The following is a 24,625-nucleotide window of genomic DNA, read 5'->3' as shown; positions in this document are numbered from 1 at the left end:
CTCCCCCTTATCTGACCTCTCAGCCGCTGCCCCGGGAGCGGCCGGCAGGCTGGGGCCGCGCGATGTCGCACGGAGCCGGGCTCGTCCGCACCACGTGCAGCAGCAGCAGCAACGCGCCCGGACCCTGGGCCGGCACGGGGCAGTCCAGCGCGAGCCCCTCGGAGGGGATGCTGGACCCCGACTACCCCTGCACCCGCACGGCCCTGCTGAAAGTGGCGCAGATGGTAAGAGAGGGCCGGGGTCGGGGTCACACAGCGTCACCCAGGAAGGAAGGGGCCCCGGGAGAGGACGCGCCAGGCGGCTGGACCCGGCGGAGCCCCCCGGAGCCTCGCGCCGCGGGCGGGGCGGGAGACCGCGCCCCCAAAGTCAATTTTGAGAAAGGCTTCCTCCCGGAAAAGTTGCAATTTCAGCCCCGGCTCTGGCGCTCAGCTCACCCCCGGCCCTTTCTCTCCCAAATTCAACCCCGTTCTGGAGCTCAACCCCACCCTCGCCCTTGCACCCCCAAATCCAGGTCCCTCGGGCTCCTAAGTGTCTCTCGCCACCCCTCTGCGGGGCCTGGCCCACCAACTGACAGAAACCCCCGGCAAAAGTTCACTTGCGTCTTCCTTCCTCTGCTCTGAGCGCCGCCGCTTCGAACCGGAGCCGCGGGTGGGCGCGGAAGAGTGGCCCGGGCGGCGGCGCGGAGGCGGCAAACCGACCTCCTCCGCGGTCCTCCCAGCCGAGCGCTGCAGGGCGTCCTCGCTCTGGGCGCAGTTTCGCCGCAGGGACGGAATCTGAGGGTTCCCGGTTCCATGGCGGGGACAGGAAGTGGGACCTCTGGGGCAGCTGTCCTGGTATCCGCGCTCTCAAGTTTCAAGGGAGGGCCCAGGCCAGGGGGCGTGTTTTGTTCCTGGAGGGCAGATGGTCAATGGGAGAAGGCCTAATCTGAGGGGCTGGTACTTATTTTGGGGAGCCTGAATGGGGGTCACCTGTGCAGCCAGGCAGGGAAGGTCTGGGCTCTTGAGTGTGACGAGCCAGGCAGAGGCCTTCCACTAGGGCTCCCGCCGACGGCCTGTTCCGGCAGTTCCCTACTCTTCCCTTTTCTCCCTTTCCATTTGTTTCTTCTTTAAAAATGTTTCATCTTAGACATCTTTTCAGTTTGGATGAAGTGTCGTGAAAATGGGTTGGGCTGTTTTGTAACTATCCATTCTTTGTAAAGTTTGCAACAAGCATCGTGGAGGGGAGAGTGTAGTTTGGGGAAAGGGGCTTGGGGAAAGGAAGTGGGGGTGGACACAAGGTCCCAGACTCAGAACCAGGGGCCTGCTAAGGTGCACTAGCCCCCAGGGGGCTGGACACAGGATCAGAGCTGCCCAGCCATGTATAGCACTGTTGCTCCACGTGCTGGGTGTGGGTCAAGATTGCTATCACTTACTGCTTGGGACAGAAGACAAGGAGGGACGTCTCTAAGAAGGCAATCTGGTTATTGTTCGCTGCATGACGACCCATGTACAACAGAATGAAACGTTGCCATCTTCATGATTGTTGGTACGCCCGAGTACATTGTTGTGGCTGCTGTGTATTTTGAGCGCCTTCCCACCTAGGGGGCTCATCTTCCAGCACTCTATCGGACGGTATTCCAGTCGTGATCTGTAGAATTTTCAGAAGTAGATCATCAGGCCTGTCTTCCTAGTCTGAGTCTGGATGCTCAACTGAAACCTGTCCACCATGGGTGACCCTGCTGGTATTGGAAATACCGGTGATGTAGCTTCCAGCATCATAGCAACATGCAAGCCACCACAATATGACAGACTGACAGATGGGTGGTAGAAGGGTGTCTAGATAGACCAAAAATTGGGAAGTAGAGGCACTTTAGTAACTTAAATTAAAAAAAAAGAAAAAAGTAGTGCTGAGCAGTGTTGGGTTTGAGCAGGACATTTTTTGACCCAGGCAAGGAGATTTGAACAGCCAAATAAAAAGATGGGCTGGGGTGAGACAGGCCTTACCTGAGCATTGGAAGACACATCACATGATCTAAGAATCAGTTTAGTGGACAGAGGTAATGGGGATGAGAAGCCTCCATCTTGGCCTTCAGTTTGGTGGACTAAGGACATAGGGGTGGGAAATCTCCATGTTGGTCCATGAGTTTGGTGGACAAAAGTGGAGAAAAGAAACCCCCACCTATCATTTTAAACTCCTCAGCTAGCCCTGTGGCCCTTGTACCAGGTTGTGGGTGGCAATGCTGGGGTCTGTTGTTCAAGAGAGGAGATTATACGCTTGGAGAAGTACTTTGTCTGGCTTCTTCTCCTGCATGCCCCACTTGAGGCCGTACCCACGCAATTCTTATACCTTCCTCCTTCTCTGGGGGACTCCCTGCAGCTGCAGGCTGGTTTGAGCAGATGCCCTGGGGGGGGGATGGAGTTGCCCTTGTAGGGTGGTCATTACAGCAGACAGACTACTTAGGGCTGCCCACTTGGGCGTCTGCCTCCTCGCCACTCTCCTCCTTCTTCTTTTCTGGGCTGCCTGCTTGGATACTTGATGTGCACTTCTCCTCTTTGCTGGAAAGCACGTGGCCAAGTTCTAGTGTTGGGGAAGGGCTGTTGTTGATCTTAGGTGCTGCCAAGTTGATTTTAACTCATAGCGACCCTGTGTGACAGAGTATAACTGCCCCATAGGGTTTTCTACTCTTCATTCTTTATGGGAGCAGATCACCAAGTCTTCCCGTGGACCAGCTGGGTGAGTTCAAATTGCCAGTCTTTTGGTTAGCAGCCAAATGCTTAACCGTTGTGCTACCAGCGCTCCTTTGTGGAAGGGCAGAAGCAGCTAAAAAGTTTCCATTTGGGTGCTCTGTTGATGGGTCTGTCATTTTGACCATTGATGTCTCAATCACATACTGAACCAAAAAAACAAAAAAAACTGTTGCCATCGAGTCGATTCAGACTCACAGTGATCCTAGCTGACCCTTTTGTCCTTGACTTCTCATAATGAGTTTTCATCATGGTCTGATAAACAGACCTGTCAATATATTGCCTGAAGAAATTATTGAAAAGGCTATTTGTTCAGAGAAGAGCTGTTATAGATTGAATTATATCCCCCCAAAATTGTGTCAACTTGGCTAGGCCATGATTCCCAGTATTGTGTGATTGTCCACCATTTTGTCATCTGATGTGATTATCCTATGTGTTGTAAATCCTAACCTCTATGATGTTAATGAGGCAAAAGTAGAGGCTGTTATGTTAGTGAGGCAGGACAATCTACAGGATTAGGTTGTATCTTGAGTCAATCATTTTGAGATATAAAAGAGAGAAGCAAGCAGAAAAGAGAAGCACCTCATTACCATGAAGAAAAAAGAGCCAGGATCAGAGCATGTCCTTTGGACCTGGGGTCCCTGTGCTGAGAAGCTCCTAGACCAGGGGGAGATTGATGACAAGGACCTTCCTTCCCCCAGAGCCGACAGAGAGAGAAAGCCTTCCCGTGGAGCTGGTGCCCTTAATTCGGACTTCTAGCCTTCTAGACTGTGAGACAATAAATTTCTCTTTGTTAAAGCCATCCACTTGTGGTATTTCTGTTAAAGCAGCACTAGCTAACTAAGGGAGCCCTGGTGGCTCAGTGGTTAAGAGCTCAGGCTGCTAACCAAAAGAAGGTCAGCAGTTCAAATCCACCAGCTGCTCCTTGGAAGCCCTATGGGGCAGCTCTATTCTGTCATGTAGGGTCGCTATGAGTTGGAATCAACTTGACAGCAATGAGTTTTGTAGATAACTAAGACTGCTTCCCTTGCTTTGGGTCTCTTCCTGGGTCCGCCACTACTAGAAAATGAAAAAGTGAGAAACCAGGAAGAAAGTGAGTTTTTGAGTGAATCGTAGTCATTGACATATCGTTTTAATGAATCCTTATAATTTCGTTGAGACCGTGGTGTAGTCTCTTTGGTCATCGTCATTAGACAAGAGAAATAGTCACATTTCTTGGCCTTAAGGAACAGCTTTTTTTTTTTTTCTTAGTAGCTACATTTTTTTGAGCCCCGCTATTGTTCTTGACAATATGCTGAAAACTATATACAGTATACCATGTATGTGTCATCTCATGAAATATTGTTAAGAATCCAGTGAAGTAACGTGTTTGACAGAGGAGGAGATTGGCTGAGAAAAGGTTAAGGAGCTTACTGAGGTCACACAGCTGTCAGCAGCTGAGGCAAGGCTCAACCCAGGCCTGACTGGCCTCTGTGTCCCCAGAAGACTCAGCAGAGTTGCTGCTTGTTAATAGATTTAGGGAAATCAAAACCACAGTGAGATACCACTTCTTACCCACTAGGATGACTACAATAAAAAGAAAACTAATAGCAAGTGTTGATGAAATGTGGAGAAATTGGAACCCTTGAGCATTGCTGGTGGGGTTGTAAAATGGTGCAGCCATTTTGGAAAACAGTCTGGCAGTTCCTCAAGAAGTTAAACATAGAGGACCATGGTCTCAGGGAACATCTAGCTCAATTGGCATAACACAGTTTATTAAGACAATGTTCTACATTCTACCTTGGTGAGTAGCGTCTGGGGTCTTAAAAGCCTGTGAGCAGCCATCTAAGATACTTCACTGGTCTCACCCCTTCGGGAGCAAGGGAGAATGAAGAGAACAGGATACAAGGAAAAGATTAGTCCAGAGGACTAATGGACCACAACTACCACAGCCTCCACCAGACTGAGTCCAGTACAACTAGATGGTGCCCGGCTACCACCACTGACTGCTCTGACTGGGATGACAGCAGAGGGTCCTGGACAGAGCAGGAGAAAAATGTAGAACAAAATTCTAACTCACAAAAAACGACCAGACTTACTGGCCTGACAGAGACTGGAGAAACCTTGAGAGTATGGACTCCGGACACCCTTTTAGCTCAGTAATGAAGTCACTCCCGAGGTTCACCCTTCAGCCAAAGATTAGACAGCCCCATAAAACAAAATGAGACTAACGGGGCACAACAGCCCAAGGACAAGGACTAGAAGGCAGGAGGGGACAGGAAAGCTGGTGATAGGGAACCCAAGGTTGAGAAGGGAGAGTGTTGACATGTCGTGGGATTGTTAACCATTGCCATAAAACAATATGTGTACTAACTGTTTAATGAAAAACCATTTGTTCTGTAAATCTTCATCTAAAGTGCAATAAAAAAAAATTAAATAAAAAAAGTTAAACACAGAGTTCCCATAAACCAGTTGTCATCCTGCCAATTCCAGCTCTATGTATGTCAGAGTAGAACTGTGCTCTGTAGTTTGCAGTGACTAATTTTTTGGAAGTAGATCACCAGTCCTGTCCTCCCAGGCGCCTCTGGGTGGACTCGAACCTCCAACATTTAGGTTAGCAGCAAATGCATTAACCATTTACATCACCCAGGGGCTCCTGTTGAGCTGATCCCAACTCATAGCGACCCAATAGGACAGGGTAGAATTGCCTTATAGCATTTCCAAGGCTGTAGTCTTTAGGAAGCAGACTGCTGCATCTTTTTCCCACAGAGTGGCTGGTGAGTTTGAACCGCCGACCTTTTGGTTAGCAACCAAACGCTTAACCAAGGTGCCACCAGGGCTCCTTTTAGAGTTACCATATGACCCAGCAATTCCACTCCCAGGTATAGACCCAAGAGAAATGAAAACATGTGTTCGCACAAAAATTTGTACATGAATGTTTATAGCATTCATAATAGCCACAAAAAGATGGAAACAACCAAAATGTCTATCAGCTGATGAACGGAACACAAAAATGTAGTATACCCATACAATGGAATATTACTCAGCAATAAAAAGAAACGAAGCACTGATCTGTGCTACAACATGGATGAACCTTGAAAACATTACGCGAAGTCAAAGAAGCCAGTCACAAAAGCCCACGTGTATGACTCCAACTTAGACGTACTGAATAAAGGCACCAGAGGGGTAAATGGGGCATCCTAACCTGACAAACCAATAGTCATCTCAATATTCCGTGCAGATGTCACCTTCTTTGTCTCCCTTCATCCCTTCTGCCTAATGCGGGCAACTCTCAGAACTTTTCTCCCCCCTGATCAGCCACTTGTAGTTTACTCTTCTGTCTCCTCAGCTGAACCAGACATCTTGAGGGCAGGGGCTTTGTCACGGTTACCTTTCTGCACACACAGAGATGAATGTGGCACTCCTAAGTGTCTACTGAATGAATGAAGGGATGCGGAATGTCGCTAAGCTCGCAGCAAGGGCATCCGCACCCCTCAGCCCCCAGGGGGCCCCTTCCAGCTCAGGCTGTCAGGCACCCCAGTGAAGCCAGCAGACTTGGCTCTTCAGTCCAGGCTCTGTGTGGTCTCTGGGTGGACACCAGGGGTTTGTGAAGTACAGACATGGCCAACACCCAACAGTTTCATGCAAAGCGTCTTTCCCCTCGAATTCTTGCCTAGATTTATTGCTTTTTACCAAAAAAAAAGGCCAAACCCACTGCCGTCGTGTCGAAATTGACTCGAAGGCAATGGGTTATTGAGTGTTTAAGAGTCGAAACCAACTCAATGGCACTGGGTTTGTTTGTTTTAGGAGCCCTGGTGGCACAGTGGTTAACTGCTCAGCCCCTAACTGAGAGGTCGTTCAGTAAAGATGACAGCCTTGGAAACCCTATGGGGCAGTTCTCCTCTGTCCCGTAGGGTCACTGTGAGTCAGAATTGACTCAATGGCAATGGGTTACCATGTGCTAGGGCACTGTGCTTGTCGCTGGGGTTAGAGGGTCAGACTGGACAAGTTTGCAGGGACCAGGCCCCCAAGGCCTGGTAGACCACGTGAGCGTGTAGTCCTTATTCTGAGAATACCAGAGAAGCATCATGTCAACGTCCACCCTCCTTCAAAGTGGTGGTGTACAGTGAGGTGGGTGCCATACTGCCCCCGGGAGTCACTTTGGAACTTCGTGGAAACTTTTTTGGATTACCTGTTGACCTGTTGCCTTTGAGTCCATGCCAACTCATAGCGACCCTATAAGACAGAGTAGAACTGCCCCATAGGGTCTCCAAGGCTGTCATCTTTACGGAAGCAGACTACCACATCTTTCTCCCTCTAGGTCCAACATGGGTTCAGATTGCTGACCTTTTGGTTAGCAGCTGAGTGCTTAACTACTGGGCCACCAGGGCTCCTGTCACAGGGATTAGGGAGGGCCATATCGTGTATACATTTTATTCATTTTAGGATAGTAATGAGAGCATTGCAAAATACTTTATTTTTAATTTTATTGAGCTTTAGATGAAATTTTATAGTGCAGGTTAATTTCTCGTTCAAACATTTATACACAAATTGTTTTGTGACATTGGTTGCAACCCCCACAATGTATCAGCACTCTCCCCTTTTCCACCCTGGGTTCCCCGTGTCCGTATGTCCAGTTTCCCTGTCACTTCCTGCCTTCTCGTCTTGCCTTTGGGCAGGTGTTGTCCACATGGTCTCGTATACTTGGTTGAACTAAGAAGCATCTTCCTCACATGTGTTATTGTTTGTTTTCTAGGCCTGTCTAATCTTTAGCTGAAAAGCAGGCTTTGGGAGTGGCTTCAGTTCTGAGTTAGCAGGGTGTCAGGGGGCCATAGTCTCAGGAATTTCTCCAGTCACTGTCAGACCAATAAGTTTGGTCTTTTTTGTGTGAATTTGAGTTTTGTTCTACGCAAAATACTTTATATCCAAAAGGGATGTTATGTCTAAAATAAGATTGGAGGGACCTACCCAGGCTCTGGTGAGTTTGGGTAGAGCTTGAGTGTGTGTTTGAGTCTGGGGGGAGAGTCCAGTAAGTTTCCTGGCAAGAATGTGGGCCCTGAAGACCTCCCAGGAGGCCAAGGCAATTCTGGGCCTCACTTTGGAGATTTGGAGGCCAGGTACCGAATGGAATTAGACTGTGGGGAGTCTCGTCCTCTGGTGTAGCTGTGAATGGACCTATGAGGGGAGAAGGAACCAGCATAACTAGAGTGGTTCACCTTTATGTTGGTTAAGATCTGTATGGCGAGGGAGCACCAGGTAGGTTCCTAAATGAGTATGCACTCCCATGTCATATTTCCTGGAAGCTGGAGAGTTGAAAGCAGCCAGGAACGTCACTGCCAGCATTCTTTGACCCCAGCCCAGGCCAGTCCTGGCCTAAGGACAAGAAACTACTTTCCTTTAGTGGTCAAACAAATAAATATACTAAAACAAGTCACAGGCTTTTTGCCTGATTTAAAAAAAAAAAAAAAAGTGGTATCTGTTCATTGTAGAAAATTTGGGAAGCACAAAAAATAGAGTTCTCTCATTTTCCCCGCCCTGAGATTAATATTTTTTTCCTAAATTTTGTTTATTTTGTCGTTGTTGTTGAGAATATACACAGCAAACATACACCAATTCAACAGTTTCTACATGAACAACTTAGTGACATTGGTTACATTCTTCCAGTTGTGCAACCATCCTCACCCGCCTTTTCTGAATCGTTCCTCCCCCATTAACATAAACTCACTGCCCCCCAAGGTTCCTGTCTAATGTTTCAAGTTGTTGTTGTCAATTTGATCCTGTATAGATAATTCTTAAAAGAGTATCATGCTCAAGGCAGACCTTTACTAGTTAAGCTAAACTATTGTTTGGTTTTAAGAAGACTTTAGGGGATATTTTTGATTTAAGGTATAAAGATTATCTCAGGGCAATAGTTTCAGGGGTTCATCCAGCCTCCATGGCTACAGAAAGTCTAGAGTCCATGAGAATTTGAAATTCTGTTCTCCACTTTCCCCCTTTTGATTGGGATTCTTCTATGGAATCTTTGATCAAAATGTTCAGTAATGGTAGCTAGGCACCATCCAGTTCTTCTGGTCCCATGGCAAAGGAGGTAGTTGTTCATGGAGGCAGTTAGCCACTCGTTCCATATCCTCCTCCTATGCCTGACTCTCCTTCTTCCTCTGTTGCTACAGGTGAATAGAGACTAATTGCGCCTTGGATGGCCACTTGCAAGCTTTTAAGACCCCGGGCGCTATGCAACGAACTGGGAGATAGAACAGAAGCACTAAACGTGATATTAGGCCAATTAACTGGGATGCCCCATGAACCCATGACCCTAAACCTCCAAACCAAGGAACCAAATTGAATGAGGTGTTTGTTTACACATAAGCAGCCTCAGCAACTGCTCTTTTTTCTTTCGTTGTAAATGTATCTATCACACTTTTGCCAGTTCCCCTTTTTACAGGCGTACAACTTAGTGACAGCATTTGCAATAATTGGCTGTGCAACCCTACCTTTAATGTGATTTTTCCAACCCTGTTAACCTCCCTTGTCATGGTTTGAATTATGTCCCCCAAAAAATGTGTGTATCAGTTTGGCTAGGCCATGCTTCCTGGTACTGTGTGATTTTCCTGTATGTTGTAAACCTGCCTCTGTGATGTTAATGAGGGAGGAGGGGTGGCAGTTGTGTTAGTAAGGCAGGACCTGATCTACAAGACTGGATTGTGTCCTGAGGCAATCCCTTGAGATATAAAAGACAGAAGTGAGCAGTGAGACAGGGGGACCTCATACCATCAAGAAAGCTGTGCCAGGAGCAGAGCGCGTCCTTTGGACAGGGGTCCCTGTGCCGAGAAGCTCCTAGTCTGGGGGAAGATTGATGAGAAGGCCGACAGAGAGAGAAAGCCTTCCCCTGGAGCTGACACCCTGAATTTGGACTTTTAGCCTACTTTGACTGTGAGGAAATAAACTTCTCTTCGTTAAAACCATCCATGTGTGGTGTTTCTGTTATAGCAGCACCAGAAGACTAAGACACCCCTTTTCCTCCCTCTCTCCTACCCCTAGTAACCACTAATAAACTTTATACATTTGCCTTTTCTTGTCTTTTTATGTAAGTGAAGTCATACAATATTTGTCCTTTTGTGATTTCACTCAGCATAATGCCTTCCAGCTCCATTCATACAGTAGCCTGTATCAAGACTTCCTTTTTCCTACTGGCTGAGTAGTATTCCACTGTGTGTATGCACCACATTTTGTTTGTCCATTCATGGGCATTCAGGTTGTTTCCACCTTTTGGCTATTGCGAATAGTGCTGCGGTGAACACTGGTGTACAAGTCTCTGTTTGAGTCGAGATTAGTATTTAAAATAAAGCCTTAGAGTATTTTTCCCTGCTGTAGACATTATAGTGGGGTTTTTTGTTTTGTTTTACAAAATTAGGTTGACACTATATATATTGTTTTGTAAACATGCGTTTTTCACTTAGTATGTGATGAATTTTCCTATGTCACCTAACGTTCATCTGCCACTTAGTTTTAGTGGCATCATGCTGGACGGTCATAGATATACCATGGTGTATGTAACCAGCCCCCCACTGTGGCTCAGGAAGCTTTTGACTCTCTCTGTGTGTTATGGATTGAATTGTGTCCCCCAAAAACGTGCGTCGACTTGGCTAGGCCACAGTTCCCAGTATTATGTGGTTGTCCGCCACTTTTTCATCTGATTTTATAGCAGCGCAAGATAACTAAGACACTGTGTATCAACAAGGCTGTGATGGACTTCCTTGTAGGGCAAGTCTGGTGTTCAAATCCTTACATGTCTCCCCCTGGTAAATGGCATTGACCTTTTTGCAGAGAGAGAAATGAAGTGCATCTTGCTCTTCTGAGGATGGTGACCTTAAGTGTTTGTCCAGACTTTTTAACATCTAGAAGTTAACGGGTGTTCCTTTATCATCCAGAAATTTCAAGGAGCCGAGTGTGGTAGTGTCTTAGTTATCTACTGCTGCTGTAACAGAAATACCACAAGGGGATGGCTTTAACAAAGAGAAATTTATTCTCTCACAGTCTTGGAAGCTAGAAGTCCAAATTCAGGGTACCAGCTCCAGGGGAAGGCTTGCTTTCCCTGTCGGCTCTGGAGGAAGGTCCTTGTCATCAATCTTCCCCTGGTCTAGGAGCTTCTCAGTGCAGGGACTCCAGATCCAAAGGACGTGCTCTGCTCCTGGTGCTTCTTTCTTCGTGGTACGAGGTCCCCATGTCTCTCTGCTCGCTTCTCTCTTTTATATCTCAAAAAAGATTGACTCAAGATACAACTTAATCTTGTAGATTGAGTCCTGCCTCATTAACATAACTGCCTCAAATCCTGCCTCATTAACATCACAGAGGTAGGATTTACAACACATAGGAAAATCACATCAGATGACAAAATGGTGGACAACCACACAGTACTGGGAATCATGGCCACACATTTTTGGCGGGACACAATTCAATCCATAACAGGTAGAAATAGTATTTTAGGTTGTAATAGCATTTTTGGTGTCTGATGGCTTGGAAAAGGCACAGTGACAGAGTCAGATTAGAAAGTTCAGTGATGCTTTACCTGCTCTTGGCTTAAGTAAGGACAACAGCATCTGCATACGCTTGAAGACTGGTAGGACCATACACGTGGGAGACGTTGCGTGTTCACGTTATGGAGCACATGGGGTCCTTCCCCTCCACGATACCGACAGTAAACACCTGCCCCAGGCCCGGAGCCACTGCCCAGAGAGGACATGGTGCTGATGAAAACAGCTGGCTGTCGAGTCCAGCAGGCTGTGGTGGGCCAGGGTGGTGGATGGGTGGGCATGTGGTTCTGTGTGGGTCTGGCAAGAGTCCAGCAGCCTTGCTGGCATCACAATGGGTCCCAGAGACCCTCTAGGAGGCCAGGGCACCGACAGATTCCCTGTGTGGGTCACTGTATTTATTTAAACTCTTGTTTTAAGGAAGTCCTCTGTCTTCTCCCTTCCTCCCAGCTTCTCGTCCCCCCAGCTTACAGCCCTGGAGCTTCCTGCACGCTGGGCAGCCTCCTGCTTCCTCCCCTTTGCCATCTGCTTGGCCCTCGCCGGCCCAGGCCAGCTGCCCGCGGAAGCGCCCTCTGACCCGCCGCCCGCCACATGGTTGCTTTCTTTGTCATCAGCCTGGCTCGGTGGCTCCCTGGCTTGTTGCTGACTGTGTGACATTCCTCACTGGGGTGCTTAGCAACCCTGAGGATCGGCAGGGACCGAGTCAGAAGCCAGCCCCAACTCTCATGCCCAGCAGCCCTGGGCTTTGCTGAAGGAAAAGTCCTCAGTCTGAAAGAAGGGTGGGATGGAGTCCCTCACCACCCGGCCCCCATGCCCTGCTCCCCAGGAAATCATGGACAGAAGTGGTTTCTCAGCCTTCTCCAGAGAAATGTTCTACCTGCTTTGTGTTTTAATTAGCGGCGGCAGTGATGTGGCTTTTCCTTTTCCGGGGGCAGCCCCACTCTTTTATTTAGTTTTTTTAGTTAGGGAGATAGATGGATAGACTGTGAAAGAGACAGAGATTGTTTATAAAGCAGTTCCATGTACGACCTGAAAGGATTGCCGTGAAGCCTGAGAGACAAAAGCAGTGTCACCCCTACCTTTTAATATGGAGGAAATGAAGTTCCTTCAGAAGGGAGTGGGAACAGAGTTAAAAAAGGAAGAAATGCATTAAATGCTTTTGCATATGAAGTAGAACCTTCTGGAAAGCAGGTAAAATTACTTAGCATGATCTGACCTCAGTATATTTGTTTTTATCCTCTTCTTCCTCTTAGCTTTTCTTCATTCCCCTGAGAAGGCAGCATCAAGTCATCAGCATCTTCCTCGTTTATGAAGTCTTTATTTTTAACTGTCTCTCTCAAAGTATAGAAGTGGTGCTTAACTGATAATAACAGGACCTATCTCATAACGTCATCTTGAGCATCAAGTACGGTAATGCTTATGAAAACCCCTGGCCCAATGACTGTCCCCTAGTGGAACTCAGTGAATGATGGGTGCTACAGCCACGGGGCCAGGGCTTTTCATAAGCGTTACCGTATTTAATCCTCATGACGACGTTATGAGATAGGTCCTATTATTATTCCCATTTTACGGATGAGGAACCTGAGGCACAGAGAGGTTAGATAACTTGCCCAAAGCCGTAAATTGTGAAAGTGCATTTGGGACCCAGGCAGTCTTAGTCCAGAACTTGAGCTTGTAAAAGGACAATTTTGGATCTTACTTTTTTTTTTTTTTAACCATTATTATTACCAATACGTTGTGAGCATTTCCTCACGCCATTAAACATTGTTTGAAAATAATGTTGTGATAATGCATGAGAGCCCGCTACGTGGTTGTGCCATGGTCTATCCATTTGGCCCCGTCTTAGTGGGCAGGCTGTAGCAGATCCTGAAGGAGTTTCTATGGGACATGACAACAGGTGTTAGTGATGAATTCACTGTTTGCCAGAGATGAAGTCAGCCAAGGTAAGGAGAACTCCCCACTGGAGTATTGGACAGACAGTATGTACATCGTATTTTATAAAGCCTTTCACATGTTACTCACTATTTCTGGAAGTCTTAAAAGCAAAGCAGCATTAGCCTCATTTTTACGACGTAAGTTCCTCCAGGAAGGGTTGAGAAGAGAGAAGGGAACTAAGGTTGAGTGCCTGTTCTGCTATGCTAGGCAGTTTTACCCGCAAGTTTCTTATCTAACCCTTCTAATGACTCTGGGGTATTTATTTTCCCCTTCTTTTGGGTGAATGGAGACTGAGAGGTTTCGTAACTTGCCAAGGTAAAAAAAATCCAGTAAATTCTGGAGCCAGCAGTTGGACTCAAGTGTAACCAAGGCCTAACCTTGTTCCACCATAGTGTGCTGTCTCTGCGTATATGGTGAGTAGGTTGCCAGGCTAGCCCATTGTGGCAGACACACTTAGGGCGACCCCCAATGAGTCACATACGTGTATAATTCCCTTCCCTGGAGTGTGGGTGGAATCTGTGACTTGCTTCAAACAAGTGAAATACGGCAAAAAGGTGATGGGATGTCGTTTCCATGGCTATGTGATAGGCAAAAGTGAAGGAATGTGCAGATGTAATTAAAGGTTCAAATCAGTTGATTCTTAGTTAATAAAAAAGGAATCATCCCTGGGTGGGCCTTCCCAAGGAGCCCTGGTGGCACAGTGGTTAAAACGATGAACTGCTAACTGAAAGGTCAGCAGTTTGAAACCACTGGTGGCTCCTTGGGAGAAAAATGTGGCAGTCTGCTTCCGTAGAAATGTATAGCCTTGGAAACTCCGTGGGGTCACTATGAGTCAGAATCGACTTGATGGCAGTGGGTTTGGTTTTGGGTTTTGGGTTCTTCCCAAAGGGAGGGAGTCTCCTGCTGGCCTTGAAGAAGTACTGCCTTGCAAAGAGAGCCTGTGAAAGATCCATGTAGCAAGCATCTATTCATGGTTTCTAGAAGCTGAGATGTCACTTTGATGACTAAGGTGCATCTGACCCAAGCCGTTGTCTTTTCAATCACCTCATATGCGTGCAAAAGCTGAACAATGAGAAAGGAAGACAGGAGAAGAATCCATGTGTTCAAACCATGGTGCTGGCAAGGAATATTGAATATAGCGTGAACTGCTGGAAGTACAAACAAATGAGTCTTAGAAGAAATACAATCAGAACGTTTCTTAGAGGCGAGGATAGTGGGATGTCGACTCGCTTACTTTGGACACGTCATCAAGAAAGACTCATGTCTAGAGAAGGACATCATGTTTAGTAAAGTGGAAGGTCGGTGGAAACGAGGAAAACCCTCCATGAGATGGACTGACACAATAGCTTCAACAGTGGACTCAAACATATCAGAGATCATGAAGGTGATGCAGGATGGGGCAGTGTTATGTTCTGTTATACACGAGGTCACCATGAGTTGGAGCTGACTCCATGACAGCTAGCAACAACAGAAGCTCAGAGCAGCCAACAAGAAAACAGGCAGCTCCATCCTACAGCTGCAAGGAATTGAATTCTGCCAAGTACCAGGTGAAGTTGGAAGAAGACCCCAAGCCTCAGATGAAAACACAAGTCTGGCCAATGCCTTGATTGCAGCCTTGTGAGACCCTGAGCAGAGAGGATCTAGCTAAGTTGTGCCTGGACCTCTTACCCATGGAAATTGTGAGTTAATAAACGTGTTGTTTTAAGCCACTAAGTCTGCGGTAATTTGTTACGTGGCAATAGAAAACTAATATACCCACAAAAACCTGTGTATCCCGCATCAGAGCTGGTGCCCACATGGCTGTTCCTTAGCAAGGAAATGCAGGGTGACAGAAGGCAGAAGGCTCAGGGCCATTTTTATAACTGGGTTGTGGTCACAAGTCTTTGAATTCCTGTAGCGTGGTAAATCTGTTTATCGAGTTCTTGGAATGGGCATTGTGCCAACAGTTAAATATGCACCCCCTCCCTCATTACACCATCCCAATGAGGTGTAATTATTTCCATTTTATAGATAAGCAATGAGAGCAATGGTGGTTCAGTGGCAGAATTCCCACCTTCCATGCAGGAGACCTGGGTTCAATTCCCAGTCAGTGCGCCTCGTGTGCAGCCACCACTTTTCCGTCAGTGGAGGCTTGTGTGTTGTTATGATGCTGAACAGGTTTCAACAGAGCTTCCGGACTCAGACAGACTAGGAAGAAAGTCTTGGCGATCTACTTCCAGAAATCAGCCAAGGAAGACCCTATGGATCATAACAGTCTGATCTGCAACGGATCATGGGGATGGTGCAGGACTGGGCAGCATTTAGTTGCATTGTGCATCAGGTTCCCGTGAGTCGGGGGTGACTCTACAGCAGCTAACAACAACAATGTAGATGAGGACACTGGTGTGGGGAGCCACTTGGCTTGTAAGTACTGACTCCACCTCCCAATTATCAGTCTCTCCACCATCCCTTTCCGGAGCCAAACCAAAAAAATAAAAACCCTGATCCAAACAGTAACTATAGGTGTACCGTATTTTTACGCAAATAACGTGTTCATTCTACGTTTGTTTGCCAACTGCGCACCCCACACACACACCCAGGTATTTTAGTAAGCGCACTAATGCTAATTTTTTTTTTACATGTTACTGTAAAAAGTTAGCATAGCACGCTTACAAAAATACCTCTGGTTTTTAAAAAATTTTATTGTGCGTTAGGTGAAAGTTTACAGCACAAATTAGTTTCTCATTCAAAAATTTATACACAAATTGTTTTGTAACATTGGTTGCAATCGCCGCAATGTGTCGGCGCTCTCCCCCTTTCCCTTTCCACCCCAGGTTCCCTGTGTCCATTCATCTGGTTTTCCTGTCCCTTCCTGCCTTCTCATCTTTGCTTTTGGGCAGGTGTTGCCTGTTAGAGCTTGTATATTTGATTGTACTAAGAAGCATGTCCCCCACATGTGTTATTGTTTGTTTTATAGGCTTGTCTAATCTTTGTCTGAAAAGCAGGCTTCAGTTCTGAGTTAGCAGGGTGTCCAAGAGCCATGGTATTTTCTTACTTAACTTTCCATCTTGGAAATAATTCCATATCCATTCATAGTACATGATGTTCCAGAGAATGAATTTACCTTAATTTATTTAACCAGTCCCCTATTGATAGGCCTTCAGTTTGTTCCTCATCTTTTGTTATCTAACAATGCAGTAGTGGATATCCTTGTATCTGTCATCATTTTGTGTGTGTAGAAGAATATCAGAAGGAGAAATCCCTAAAAGCAGAGTTGCTGAGCCAAATGTTGTTTTAGTCCTGAAATACAGGTTCTCAAACATCACCTTGTGATGTTCTCTCAGAGAGTTTCTGGAGTCTTCCACATCCGTTTTTACTGAGAAAGACTCTACTCAGTGTTCAGACAATGTTGAGAGTTCCACTGCTCTAGTAGCCCAGTTAACTTTATTTAAGATATTAACAATCAGGAAAGTCTAGGGAACAAGACTTGTCTGACCGAGGTTCATCATACCACTACTGCCACCACTACCAGTTGGTATGGAGTCAATTCTGACTCATGGCGACCCCGTGTGTCAGAGTAGAACTGTGCTCCATAGGGTTTCCCATGGCTGATTTTCGGAAGTAGTTAGCTAGTCTTTTCTTCTGAGGTGCCTTTGGGTAGACTCGTACCCTAAACCTTTTGGTTAGCAGCCAAATGCTTAACCGTTTGCATCCTTCAGGGATTCCAAGGACCATCAACCCCTTGCCGCCAAGTCGATTCCAATTCATAGCAACCCTATAGGACAGAGTAGAACTACCCCATGAGGTTTCCAAGGAGCAGCTGGTGGATTTGAACTGCTGACCTTTTGGTTTGCAGCTGAGCTGAGCTCTTAACCACTGTGCCACCAGGGAGCCAAGGGCCATCAAAGGGAATATTTAAGTCAGCTTCTCTAGAAATACAGCTAGAGATGGAGATTATTATGGATTGAATTGTGTCCCCCATATTATGTATTGAAATTCAAACTGCTGTACCTGTGGATGGAGCCCTGGTGGTGCAGTGGTTAAGAGCTCAGGCTGCTAACCAAAAGGTTGGCAGTTCAAATCCACCAGTTGCTCCTTGGAAACCCTATGGGGGCGGTTCTACTCTGTCCTGTAGTGTCGCTATGAATCAGAATTGACTCGACAGCAGTGGGTTTTTGGGTTTTTTTTTAGGTACCTGTGGATGTGATTCTGTTTGGAAATAGGATTTTTCTTTTGTTATATTTATGAGGCAATACCAGGCTAGTTTTGTTAGGTGGCGTCAAGTCGGTTTCAATTCAGAGCGACTCTGTGTGACAGAGTAGAACTGCCCCACAGGGTTTACTAGGCTGCAGTCTTTACAGGAGCAGATCACCAGGTCTTTCTCCCATGGAGCCACTGGGTGGGTTGGAACCACCAACCTTCCCGTTAGCAGCCGAGCACTTAACTGTTGCACCACCGGGTCTCCTTCACCAGTGTCGGGTGGGTCCCAAACCTCATATTTCTGAGTTATAATCAGAGTAGAATAGACACAGCGACACACAGGGGGAAGACGAAGGCAGACATAGACAGATGTATCTACAAGCCCACGAATGCCAGGGATTGCTGAAATAGAAGCTGAAATAGACCAGGAAGGACCTCCCCCCAAAGCCTCACTCTGAATTCAGACTTCTAGCCTCCTGAACTGTGAGAAAATAATTTCTCTTTCTTAAAGCCCACCCACTCGTGTTATTTCTGTTACAGCAGTCCAAGGTAACTCAGATCGAGACTCTAGTGTAACTGGTTTATTGAAGGAGGGAAGCTGAAAAGGGCGGGAGAAGAACGAGAACAGAGGTGGTCCTACAGGGAGCTCTGGAGAGTGAGGTGCACCACGGACTTTGTCTTGTTTTGAGGCAAGGGAGCTAGGCTTTTGGCTCAGACCGGGGACGGGAGGTGGGGGGAGGTAAACCCCGAGTTATCCTAGGGAACTTGTCCATAGAAGGTTGCAGATGTGAGGGGATAGCAGGAGCACCAGCAGTAGTTGGGACAGAGGCAGAGCCCACGGGAGATGAGCTGGCACCAATGGTGTCCTGGCTGCATTCCTTAGGAGTCATTGGAATTGCTTCTGGTCTGTGATCTCTGCTGAGGCTCTCAGCTGATGCACTTCGGGCACATACAAACCTGACTGCATCCTCCTTCCACCTGCAAAACTCTTCTCTCAGTGTTCTTGCCCAGGCATCCCCCTGGACCCGCAGCGCCAGGCAGCTGCCTGCGGACTGCTGAGGACTTCTGATGTTGCTTTTTGCTGTCCATTGAAGCAGTTGTGTTATTTTTTTCAACTTGAATTTGAAACAACGGAAGGGGGGAAAATCAATGTTAACTGAATGAACAATAACAAAATCAATAGGGAGCAAAGTTATTTCTGCCATCTTTTACAGAAGAATTACACACAGCATCACGGTTAATATAAATGCCTTGACTGTATCTTTTTTAACTCCTTGGAAGGACCTACGACCATAAGCACAGAAGAAGTTTCCTGGAGAACAGATATTTGACTTTTGGGGGTGGGGGCCTTGTTGGCACATGCTCTTGTGGGTTTCACTTGAGAAAGATGACAGAAGGCACCGCTGAGCCTGTGTTAATAAATGTGACGTTGGCTTTACAAGGGTTCCTTGGATGTCACCACTGAGCTGTGTGTCCTGTTTACTGGGTAGCACTGTGGGCCGAGGAAGGAACTCTCTGGACCTGGTGGGGGTCTCCTTGCTGACAGTAAGTCTGCTGTTGCAGCCCATGGTGACATCAACTTGGCATTTAGAAATGTGATCACTACTTCAACGTCTAGTTGTCTTGGTGCCACTTGGGGATGCAAAAGTACTCTCCAGATGTACTGGGTTGAATGGTGGTCCCTGTTATGGATTGAATTGTATCCCCCAAGAATGTGTGTCAACTTGGCTAGGCCCTGATATCCAGTATTGTGTGATTGTCCACCATTTTGTCATCTGATGTGATTTTCCTATGTGTTGTAAATCCTACATCTATGATAATGAAGCAGGGTTAGAGGCAGTTATGTTAATAAGGCAGGACTCAAGCTACAAGATTAGGGTGTCTCTTGAATCAATCTCTTTTGAGACATAAAAGAGAGAATTAAGCAGAGAGACAGAGGGACCTCGTGCCACTAAGAAAGTAGAGCCAGGAGCGTGTGTCCTTTGGACCCAGGTCCCTGCGCTGAGAAGCTCCTAGACCAGGGGAAGATAGATGACAAGGACCCTCCCCCAGAGCCAGCAGAGAAAGAAAGGCTTCCCCCAGAGCTGGCACCCTGAATTTAGTTAGACTTCTAGCCTGTTAGACTGTGAGAGAATAAATTTCTGTTTGTTAAAACCATCCACTTGTGGTATTTCTGTTACAGCAGCACTAGATACCTAAGGCGGCCCCCAAAAAAGATACGTCTACATCTTAATCCCCAGAACTTGTGACTGTTACCTTTTTTGGAAAAAAGGTCTTTGCAGATGTAATTAAGTTGAGGATTCTGAGATGAGGACATCATTGTGGATTAGCTGGGTGGGCTCTGAATCCAATGACAAGTGTCCTTAAAAGAGACGCACGGAGAAGAGGGTGTGAAGCTGGAGGCAGAGTTTAGAGTGATGCAGCCACAGCCACGAATGCCAGGGCAGCCAGCAGAAGCCGGAAGGGGTGAGGATTCTCCCCTAGAGCCTCCAGGGGGAGTGCAGCCCCTTGATTTTGGGTTTCTGGCCTCCAGAACTGTGAGAGAATAAAATTTGTCTTAAGCCATCAAATTGGTAGTCATTTGTGCAGCAGTCACAGGAACTGGTAATACACCCAATTAAAGACTTTCATCCCTGTCAGATTTTAAAAATCTTCAGCGTGGTAGACTGCAGACATAGTAATATGTTCTCCTTTTAGAAGGGCTTTGCTCATTTCCAGGAAAGAACCTTCAGAGAGGTGAAGGCCACTCTGAAGGGCAATCGCAACTCAGTCCTCTTTATTTCAGGACGTCTTCTTCCTTGGTGGAGCCCTGGTGGCACAGTGGTTAAGAGCTTGGCTACTAACCAAAAGGTCAACAGTTCAAATCCACCAGCTGCTCCTTGGAAACCCTATGAGGCAGTTCTACTCTGTCCTATAGGGTTGCTGTGAGTCAGAATGGATTCAACGAGTCTTTTTTTGGTTTTTTTCTTCCTTGGTAGCTCATTCAAAGGGAAAAACAGTCTCTGAGTTTCTGCTGAGAACAACAGAACAATAAAGGCAGACCACGCACAAGGAGAACATCAGAGAGTGATTCTCAGATGACAAGGTGGAAGCAAAAACTGAAAAGTACATTCCAAACAAGTGCTGCTCCTGGCCTTCCACAGGTGTTGAACGAAGCAGTTCCAGGTTCCTCCAAACCATTAGAAAGCCAAATAAATCTTACAAGTTCTAGTAGGATCTTAAAGATAAGATACCGGAGCTCAAAAACTTATGTATTAAGGTGGTCGAGTTAGCCCTGTTTAATCTGCTTGTGAAATAGTTGCTGTTATCATTTTGTTTTGTTTTGTTAAGTATTTATAGAAGTACCTAATGATTAAGTCTCTAAATTGTGTATTCTTTTGGTAACTTTTTATTTATAAATAATTCTAGACTTACAGAAAATTTGCAAGAGCGGTACAAAGACTCCCCGTATATTCTTCACCCGTGTTCTCCAATTGTTAACATTTTACCACATTTGTTTAATCATTTTCTATGTATATACATTTTTTCCCCTCTGAACTGTCTGAGAGTATGCTGCAGACATGATGCCTTTTTGTCCCTAAATACTCCAGTGTGCATTTCCTAAGAAAAGGACCTTCTCTTACATAACCTCAGCACAGTTACCTAAATCAGGAAGTTAGCAGTGACACCAATACTATTATCTAGTCTACAAGCCTTATTCAGATTTCACCGGCTGACCCACTAATGTCCTTTTTCTGGTCTGGGATCCAATCCTGGATCGTCCCTTGCATTCAGTCCTCATGCTTCTTTAATCTCCTTCAGTCTGGGACAGCTTCTGGCAGTCTTTCTTGACCTTCATGACCTTGACATTTGTGAAGCACCCAGGATACAACTGCCCCACCATTGGATATTAAAGACGGTCTGGAGGGATCCGCTGATTCTCAGTATTTTGTAGGTACAGTGGAGACGAAAGAGAAAGAAAGAAAGGGAGGGAGGGATGCAGGGAGGTTGGTTTGGTTCATAGCACACTTGTCTTAATATTAGTGCCTTTGTTTTCATCAAAGTCCCTTTTGAAAATGTGTAAGTAAGTCATGTCCTGTTTCAAGTTGATAGTTAAATTGAGCACAACTGCACGTTCTATTTTAAAAAAAAAATCACACAACTCTTAGCTCAAATGTCAAATGTCACCTCTTTAGGACAATGGCTAACATTTATTGAGGGTGTATCACCTACCCAGTACTGTTCTGCTGTTCTGTTGACTTGGCATGACATATTTTACTTAGTCATGGTCTCTCATTTACATACTATTATTTTTCATTCTTTTATAGTTGAGAAAACTGAGAAACAAACCCAGGTCTCTCCAAGTCCAGAGATGCCCACTTACCCTCTGGATTGCTCCCTATGGTGCCTCAGAGAAACTACCCCATCTAAAGTCATCCCCAAGCCCCACCCACCCACCATCGCCCCATCCTGTGACCCAGTTCTGATTTCCCCACAGCACTTCCCTGGCTCGAATTCCCCATTCACTTCTTCATTACTCGCTCCCAGTGGGTCTTCTCCACTAGGACCTGAACTGCAGAGGGCAGGGAACTTTCTGTCTGCTTCACCACAGATGCCCATCTTCTAAGTGCCTGCACCATAGAAAGCACCCCTAATCATTTTTTTTCTAATGAACGAATGCGTATTTTCTTTGACAAAGCTCTGGTAATAGCACTGTGTTAGTTATCTAGTGCTGCTATAACAGAAATACCGCAAGTGGAAGGCTTTAACAACAGAAGTTTATTCTTTCTCAGTCTAGTAGACTAGAAGTCCAAATTCAGGACGCCAGCTCCAGAGGAAGGCTTTCTGTCTCTGTTGGCTCTGGAGGAAGGTCCTTGTCATCAATCTTCCCCTGGTCTTAGGAGCTTCTCAGTGCAGGGACTGTGGGTCCAAAGGACACACTCTGCTTCTGGCGCTGCTTTCTTGGTGGTATGAAGTCCCCCATCTCTCTGCTTGCTTCTCTCCTTTATATCTCAAAAGAGATTGATTTAAGATACAACCTAATCTTGTAGATTGAGTCCTGCCTCATTAACATAACTGCCTCTAATCCTGTCTCATTAACATCGTAATGAAAAACCAAAAACCTGTTGCCTTCCAGATTCTGATTCACAGCCACCCTAGAGGACAGAGTGGAACTCCCGCATAGGGTTTCCAAGGAGCGTCTGGTGAATTTATACTGCCGACATTTTGGTTAGCAGCCTGAGCTCTTAACCACTGCGCCACCAGGGCTCCTATTAATGTCATAGAGGTAGGATTTACCATACATAGGAAAATCACGTCAGAGGACAAAATGGTGGACAGTCACAATACTGGAAATCATGGCCTAGCCAAATTGATACACATTTTTGGGGGACACAATTCAGTCCATAACACACTCCTTTCAAATAAAGTCAGCCTAGAGGATGTGCTTGAGGTCCTTGGCTCTTCCTCAGGAGACACAGTAATGCTGTCAGGAGGCGCCTCTTGAGGGGGGCAGGGCATGGGCCCAGCTGTGGGAAGGCCCTCTGTCAGGCCTGGGACACCGCCTTGGGGCCCAGGGCACATGACTTCAGGCTGCAGACCAGGAAGCTGGACGCCTGTGGGCAGGGAGAGGAGAGGCCAGGAGAAGGTGCAGGTGGAGATCCCAGCAAGAAGGGGTGGGGATGCCCGACCTCGGGCAGCCCCGGAGTTTCTGATAAAGATGTAGTTTCTGTCTTGGCTGCCAGCCCTTTTGTGATACCACCTTTCGTTTTTATTTAGTTAAGCTGACAGGTCTCTGCTGACTCACATAATCGAACTAGCGAGCTCCTATGCCAAAGCAAACAGAGACAAGCGGAGGGATGAGACAGTGTCTGTCAGCTTATCAAGCTGTCGGGACATGGTTTCTAATTTCAAGCAGCATTAGGAAACGTGAAATAGTGGCATTATTGTATGGGATGAAGGCCGAAAGGATCGAGCCCCAGAGTGGAGGGCTGCTTTCAGGTTTCCATATCTGGCTCAGGTGCTAACTCTTTGGTGTGGACCTAGCCACACGCTTTGCCTGTCTGAGGTTCTACTTCAAGTCAATTCATCAGATATTTATTTAGCACCTACCCTGTGCGAGTCCTGTGCCAGGTGCTGGGGAGAGAAGGCGAATAAGGCTGGTCTGGCCCCTCCCCAATGGCTGAAAATCTATATGCTCATCAGCTAGCATATTCATCACATCTAAGGCACTATTTTTACTTGGATCCACAATCAACGCCCATGGAAGCAGCAGTCAAGAAATTTGATGACATATTTCATTGGCCATATCTAATACAAAAGACCTTTTTAAAGTGTTGAAAAGCAAGGGTGTCACTTTGAGAACTAAGGTGCACCTGACCCAAGCCATGGTGTTTTCAGTTGCCTCATTTGCATGCAAAAGCTGGACAATGAATAAGGAATACCGAAGAAGAGTTGAGTCCTTTGAATTATGGTGTTGGTGAAGAATATTGAATATACCATGGACTACCAAAAGAACGAACAAGTCTGTCTTTGAAGAAGTACAGCCAGAATGCTTCTTAGAAGCAAGGATGGTGAGACTTTGTCTCATGTACTTTGGACATGTTATCAGGAGGGATTAGTCCCTGGAGAAGGACATCGTACAGGGTCAGTGAAAAAGAGGAAGAACTTCAACGAGATGGATTGACACAGTGGCTGCAACAATGAGCTCAAGCATAGCAAAGATTGTGAGGATGGTGCAGGACCAGACAGTGTTTCGTTCTGTTGTACATAGAGTCAGTATGAGTCAGAACTGACTCAACGGCACCTAACAAAAATAACAAGCCTCCATTATTTTATGCACCGTTAAGAAAGGAAGAATAAAAAATGCTGCTAATTATATGATGACACAAATCTCTCTTATCATTTAAAATTTTTATTTTATACTTACTGAAAGAGTTCTTTTGGACATAATTAAATATAAATTTTTATCACACCACTCTTGTGATAAAAAGAAAAAAAAATATTTCCTTTTCACAAAAAGGAAAATCGGTGAAGGAAAATAAATTGGTTAAAATAATCCTAAAACTTCTTTATATTCAGAGTACTCCTCTTCTAAATCCCTTTTTGAAAAAAAATATTTTTAAACACACTATCTACTTCTTGGAGCCCTGGTGGCATAGTGGTTAAGAGCTATGGCTGTTAACCAAAAGGTCGGCAGTTGGTATCGTCCTCTGGGCCATCAAGAATATGAGCAATGCATAACCCAAAAAACAGAAAATAATACATGTTGGAGAGGTTGTGGAGAGACTGAAACACTTATAC

General features: G+C 46.1%; 1 protein-coding gene across 2 annotated transcripts in view; it reads left to right on the top strand.

Moving 5' to 3' along the window:
• The first annotated feature begins 24 nt into the window (after nucleotides 1-24).
• The window catches only part of CMTM7 (CKLF like MARVEL transmembrane domain containing 7), a 73,592-nt gene continuing 48,991 nt past the window's right edge, over nucleotides 25-24,625 (top strand). For both annotated transcript variants that reach the window (XM_004377352.2, XM_023732248.1), the window contains exon 1: nucleotides 25-224. In XM_004377352.2, coding sequence (XP_004377409.1) covers nucleotides 63-224 — 162 coding nt within the window. In that variant the 5' untranslated portion in view covers nucleotides 25-62. The remainder of the gene's footprint in view (nucleotides 225-24,625) is intronic.

This window comes from Trichechus manatus, unplaced genomic scaffold (genome assembly GCF_000243295.1).
Source record: "Trichechus manatus latirostris isolate Lorelei unplaced genomic scaffold, TriManLat1.0 scaffold00049, whole genome shotgun sequence".
NCBI classification, from domain to species: Eukaryota; Metazoa; Chordata; class Mammalia; order Sirenia; family Trichechidae; genus Trichechus; species Trichechus manatus.
This window is presented reverse-complemented; position numbering and strand designations above follow the sequence as displayed.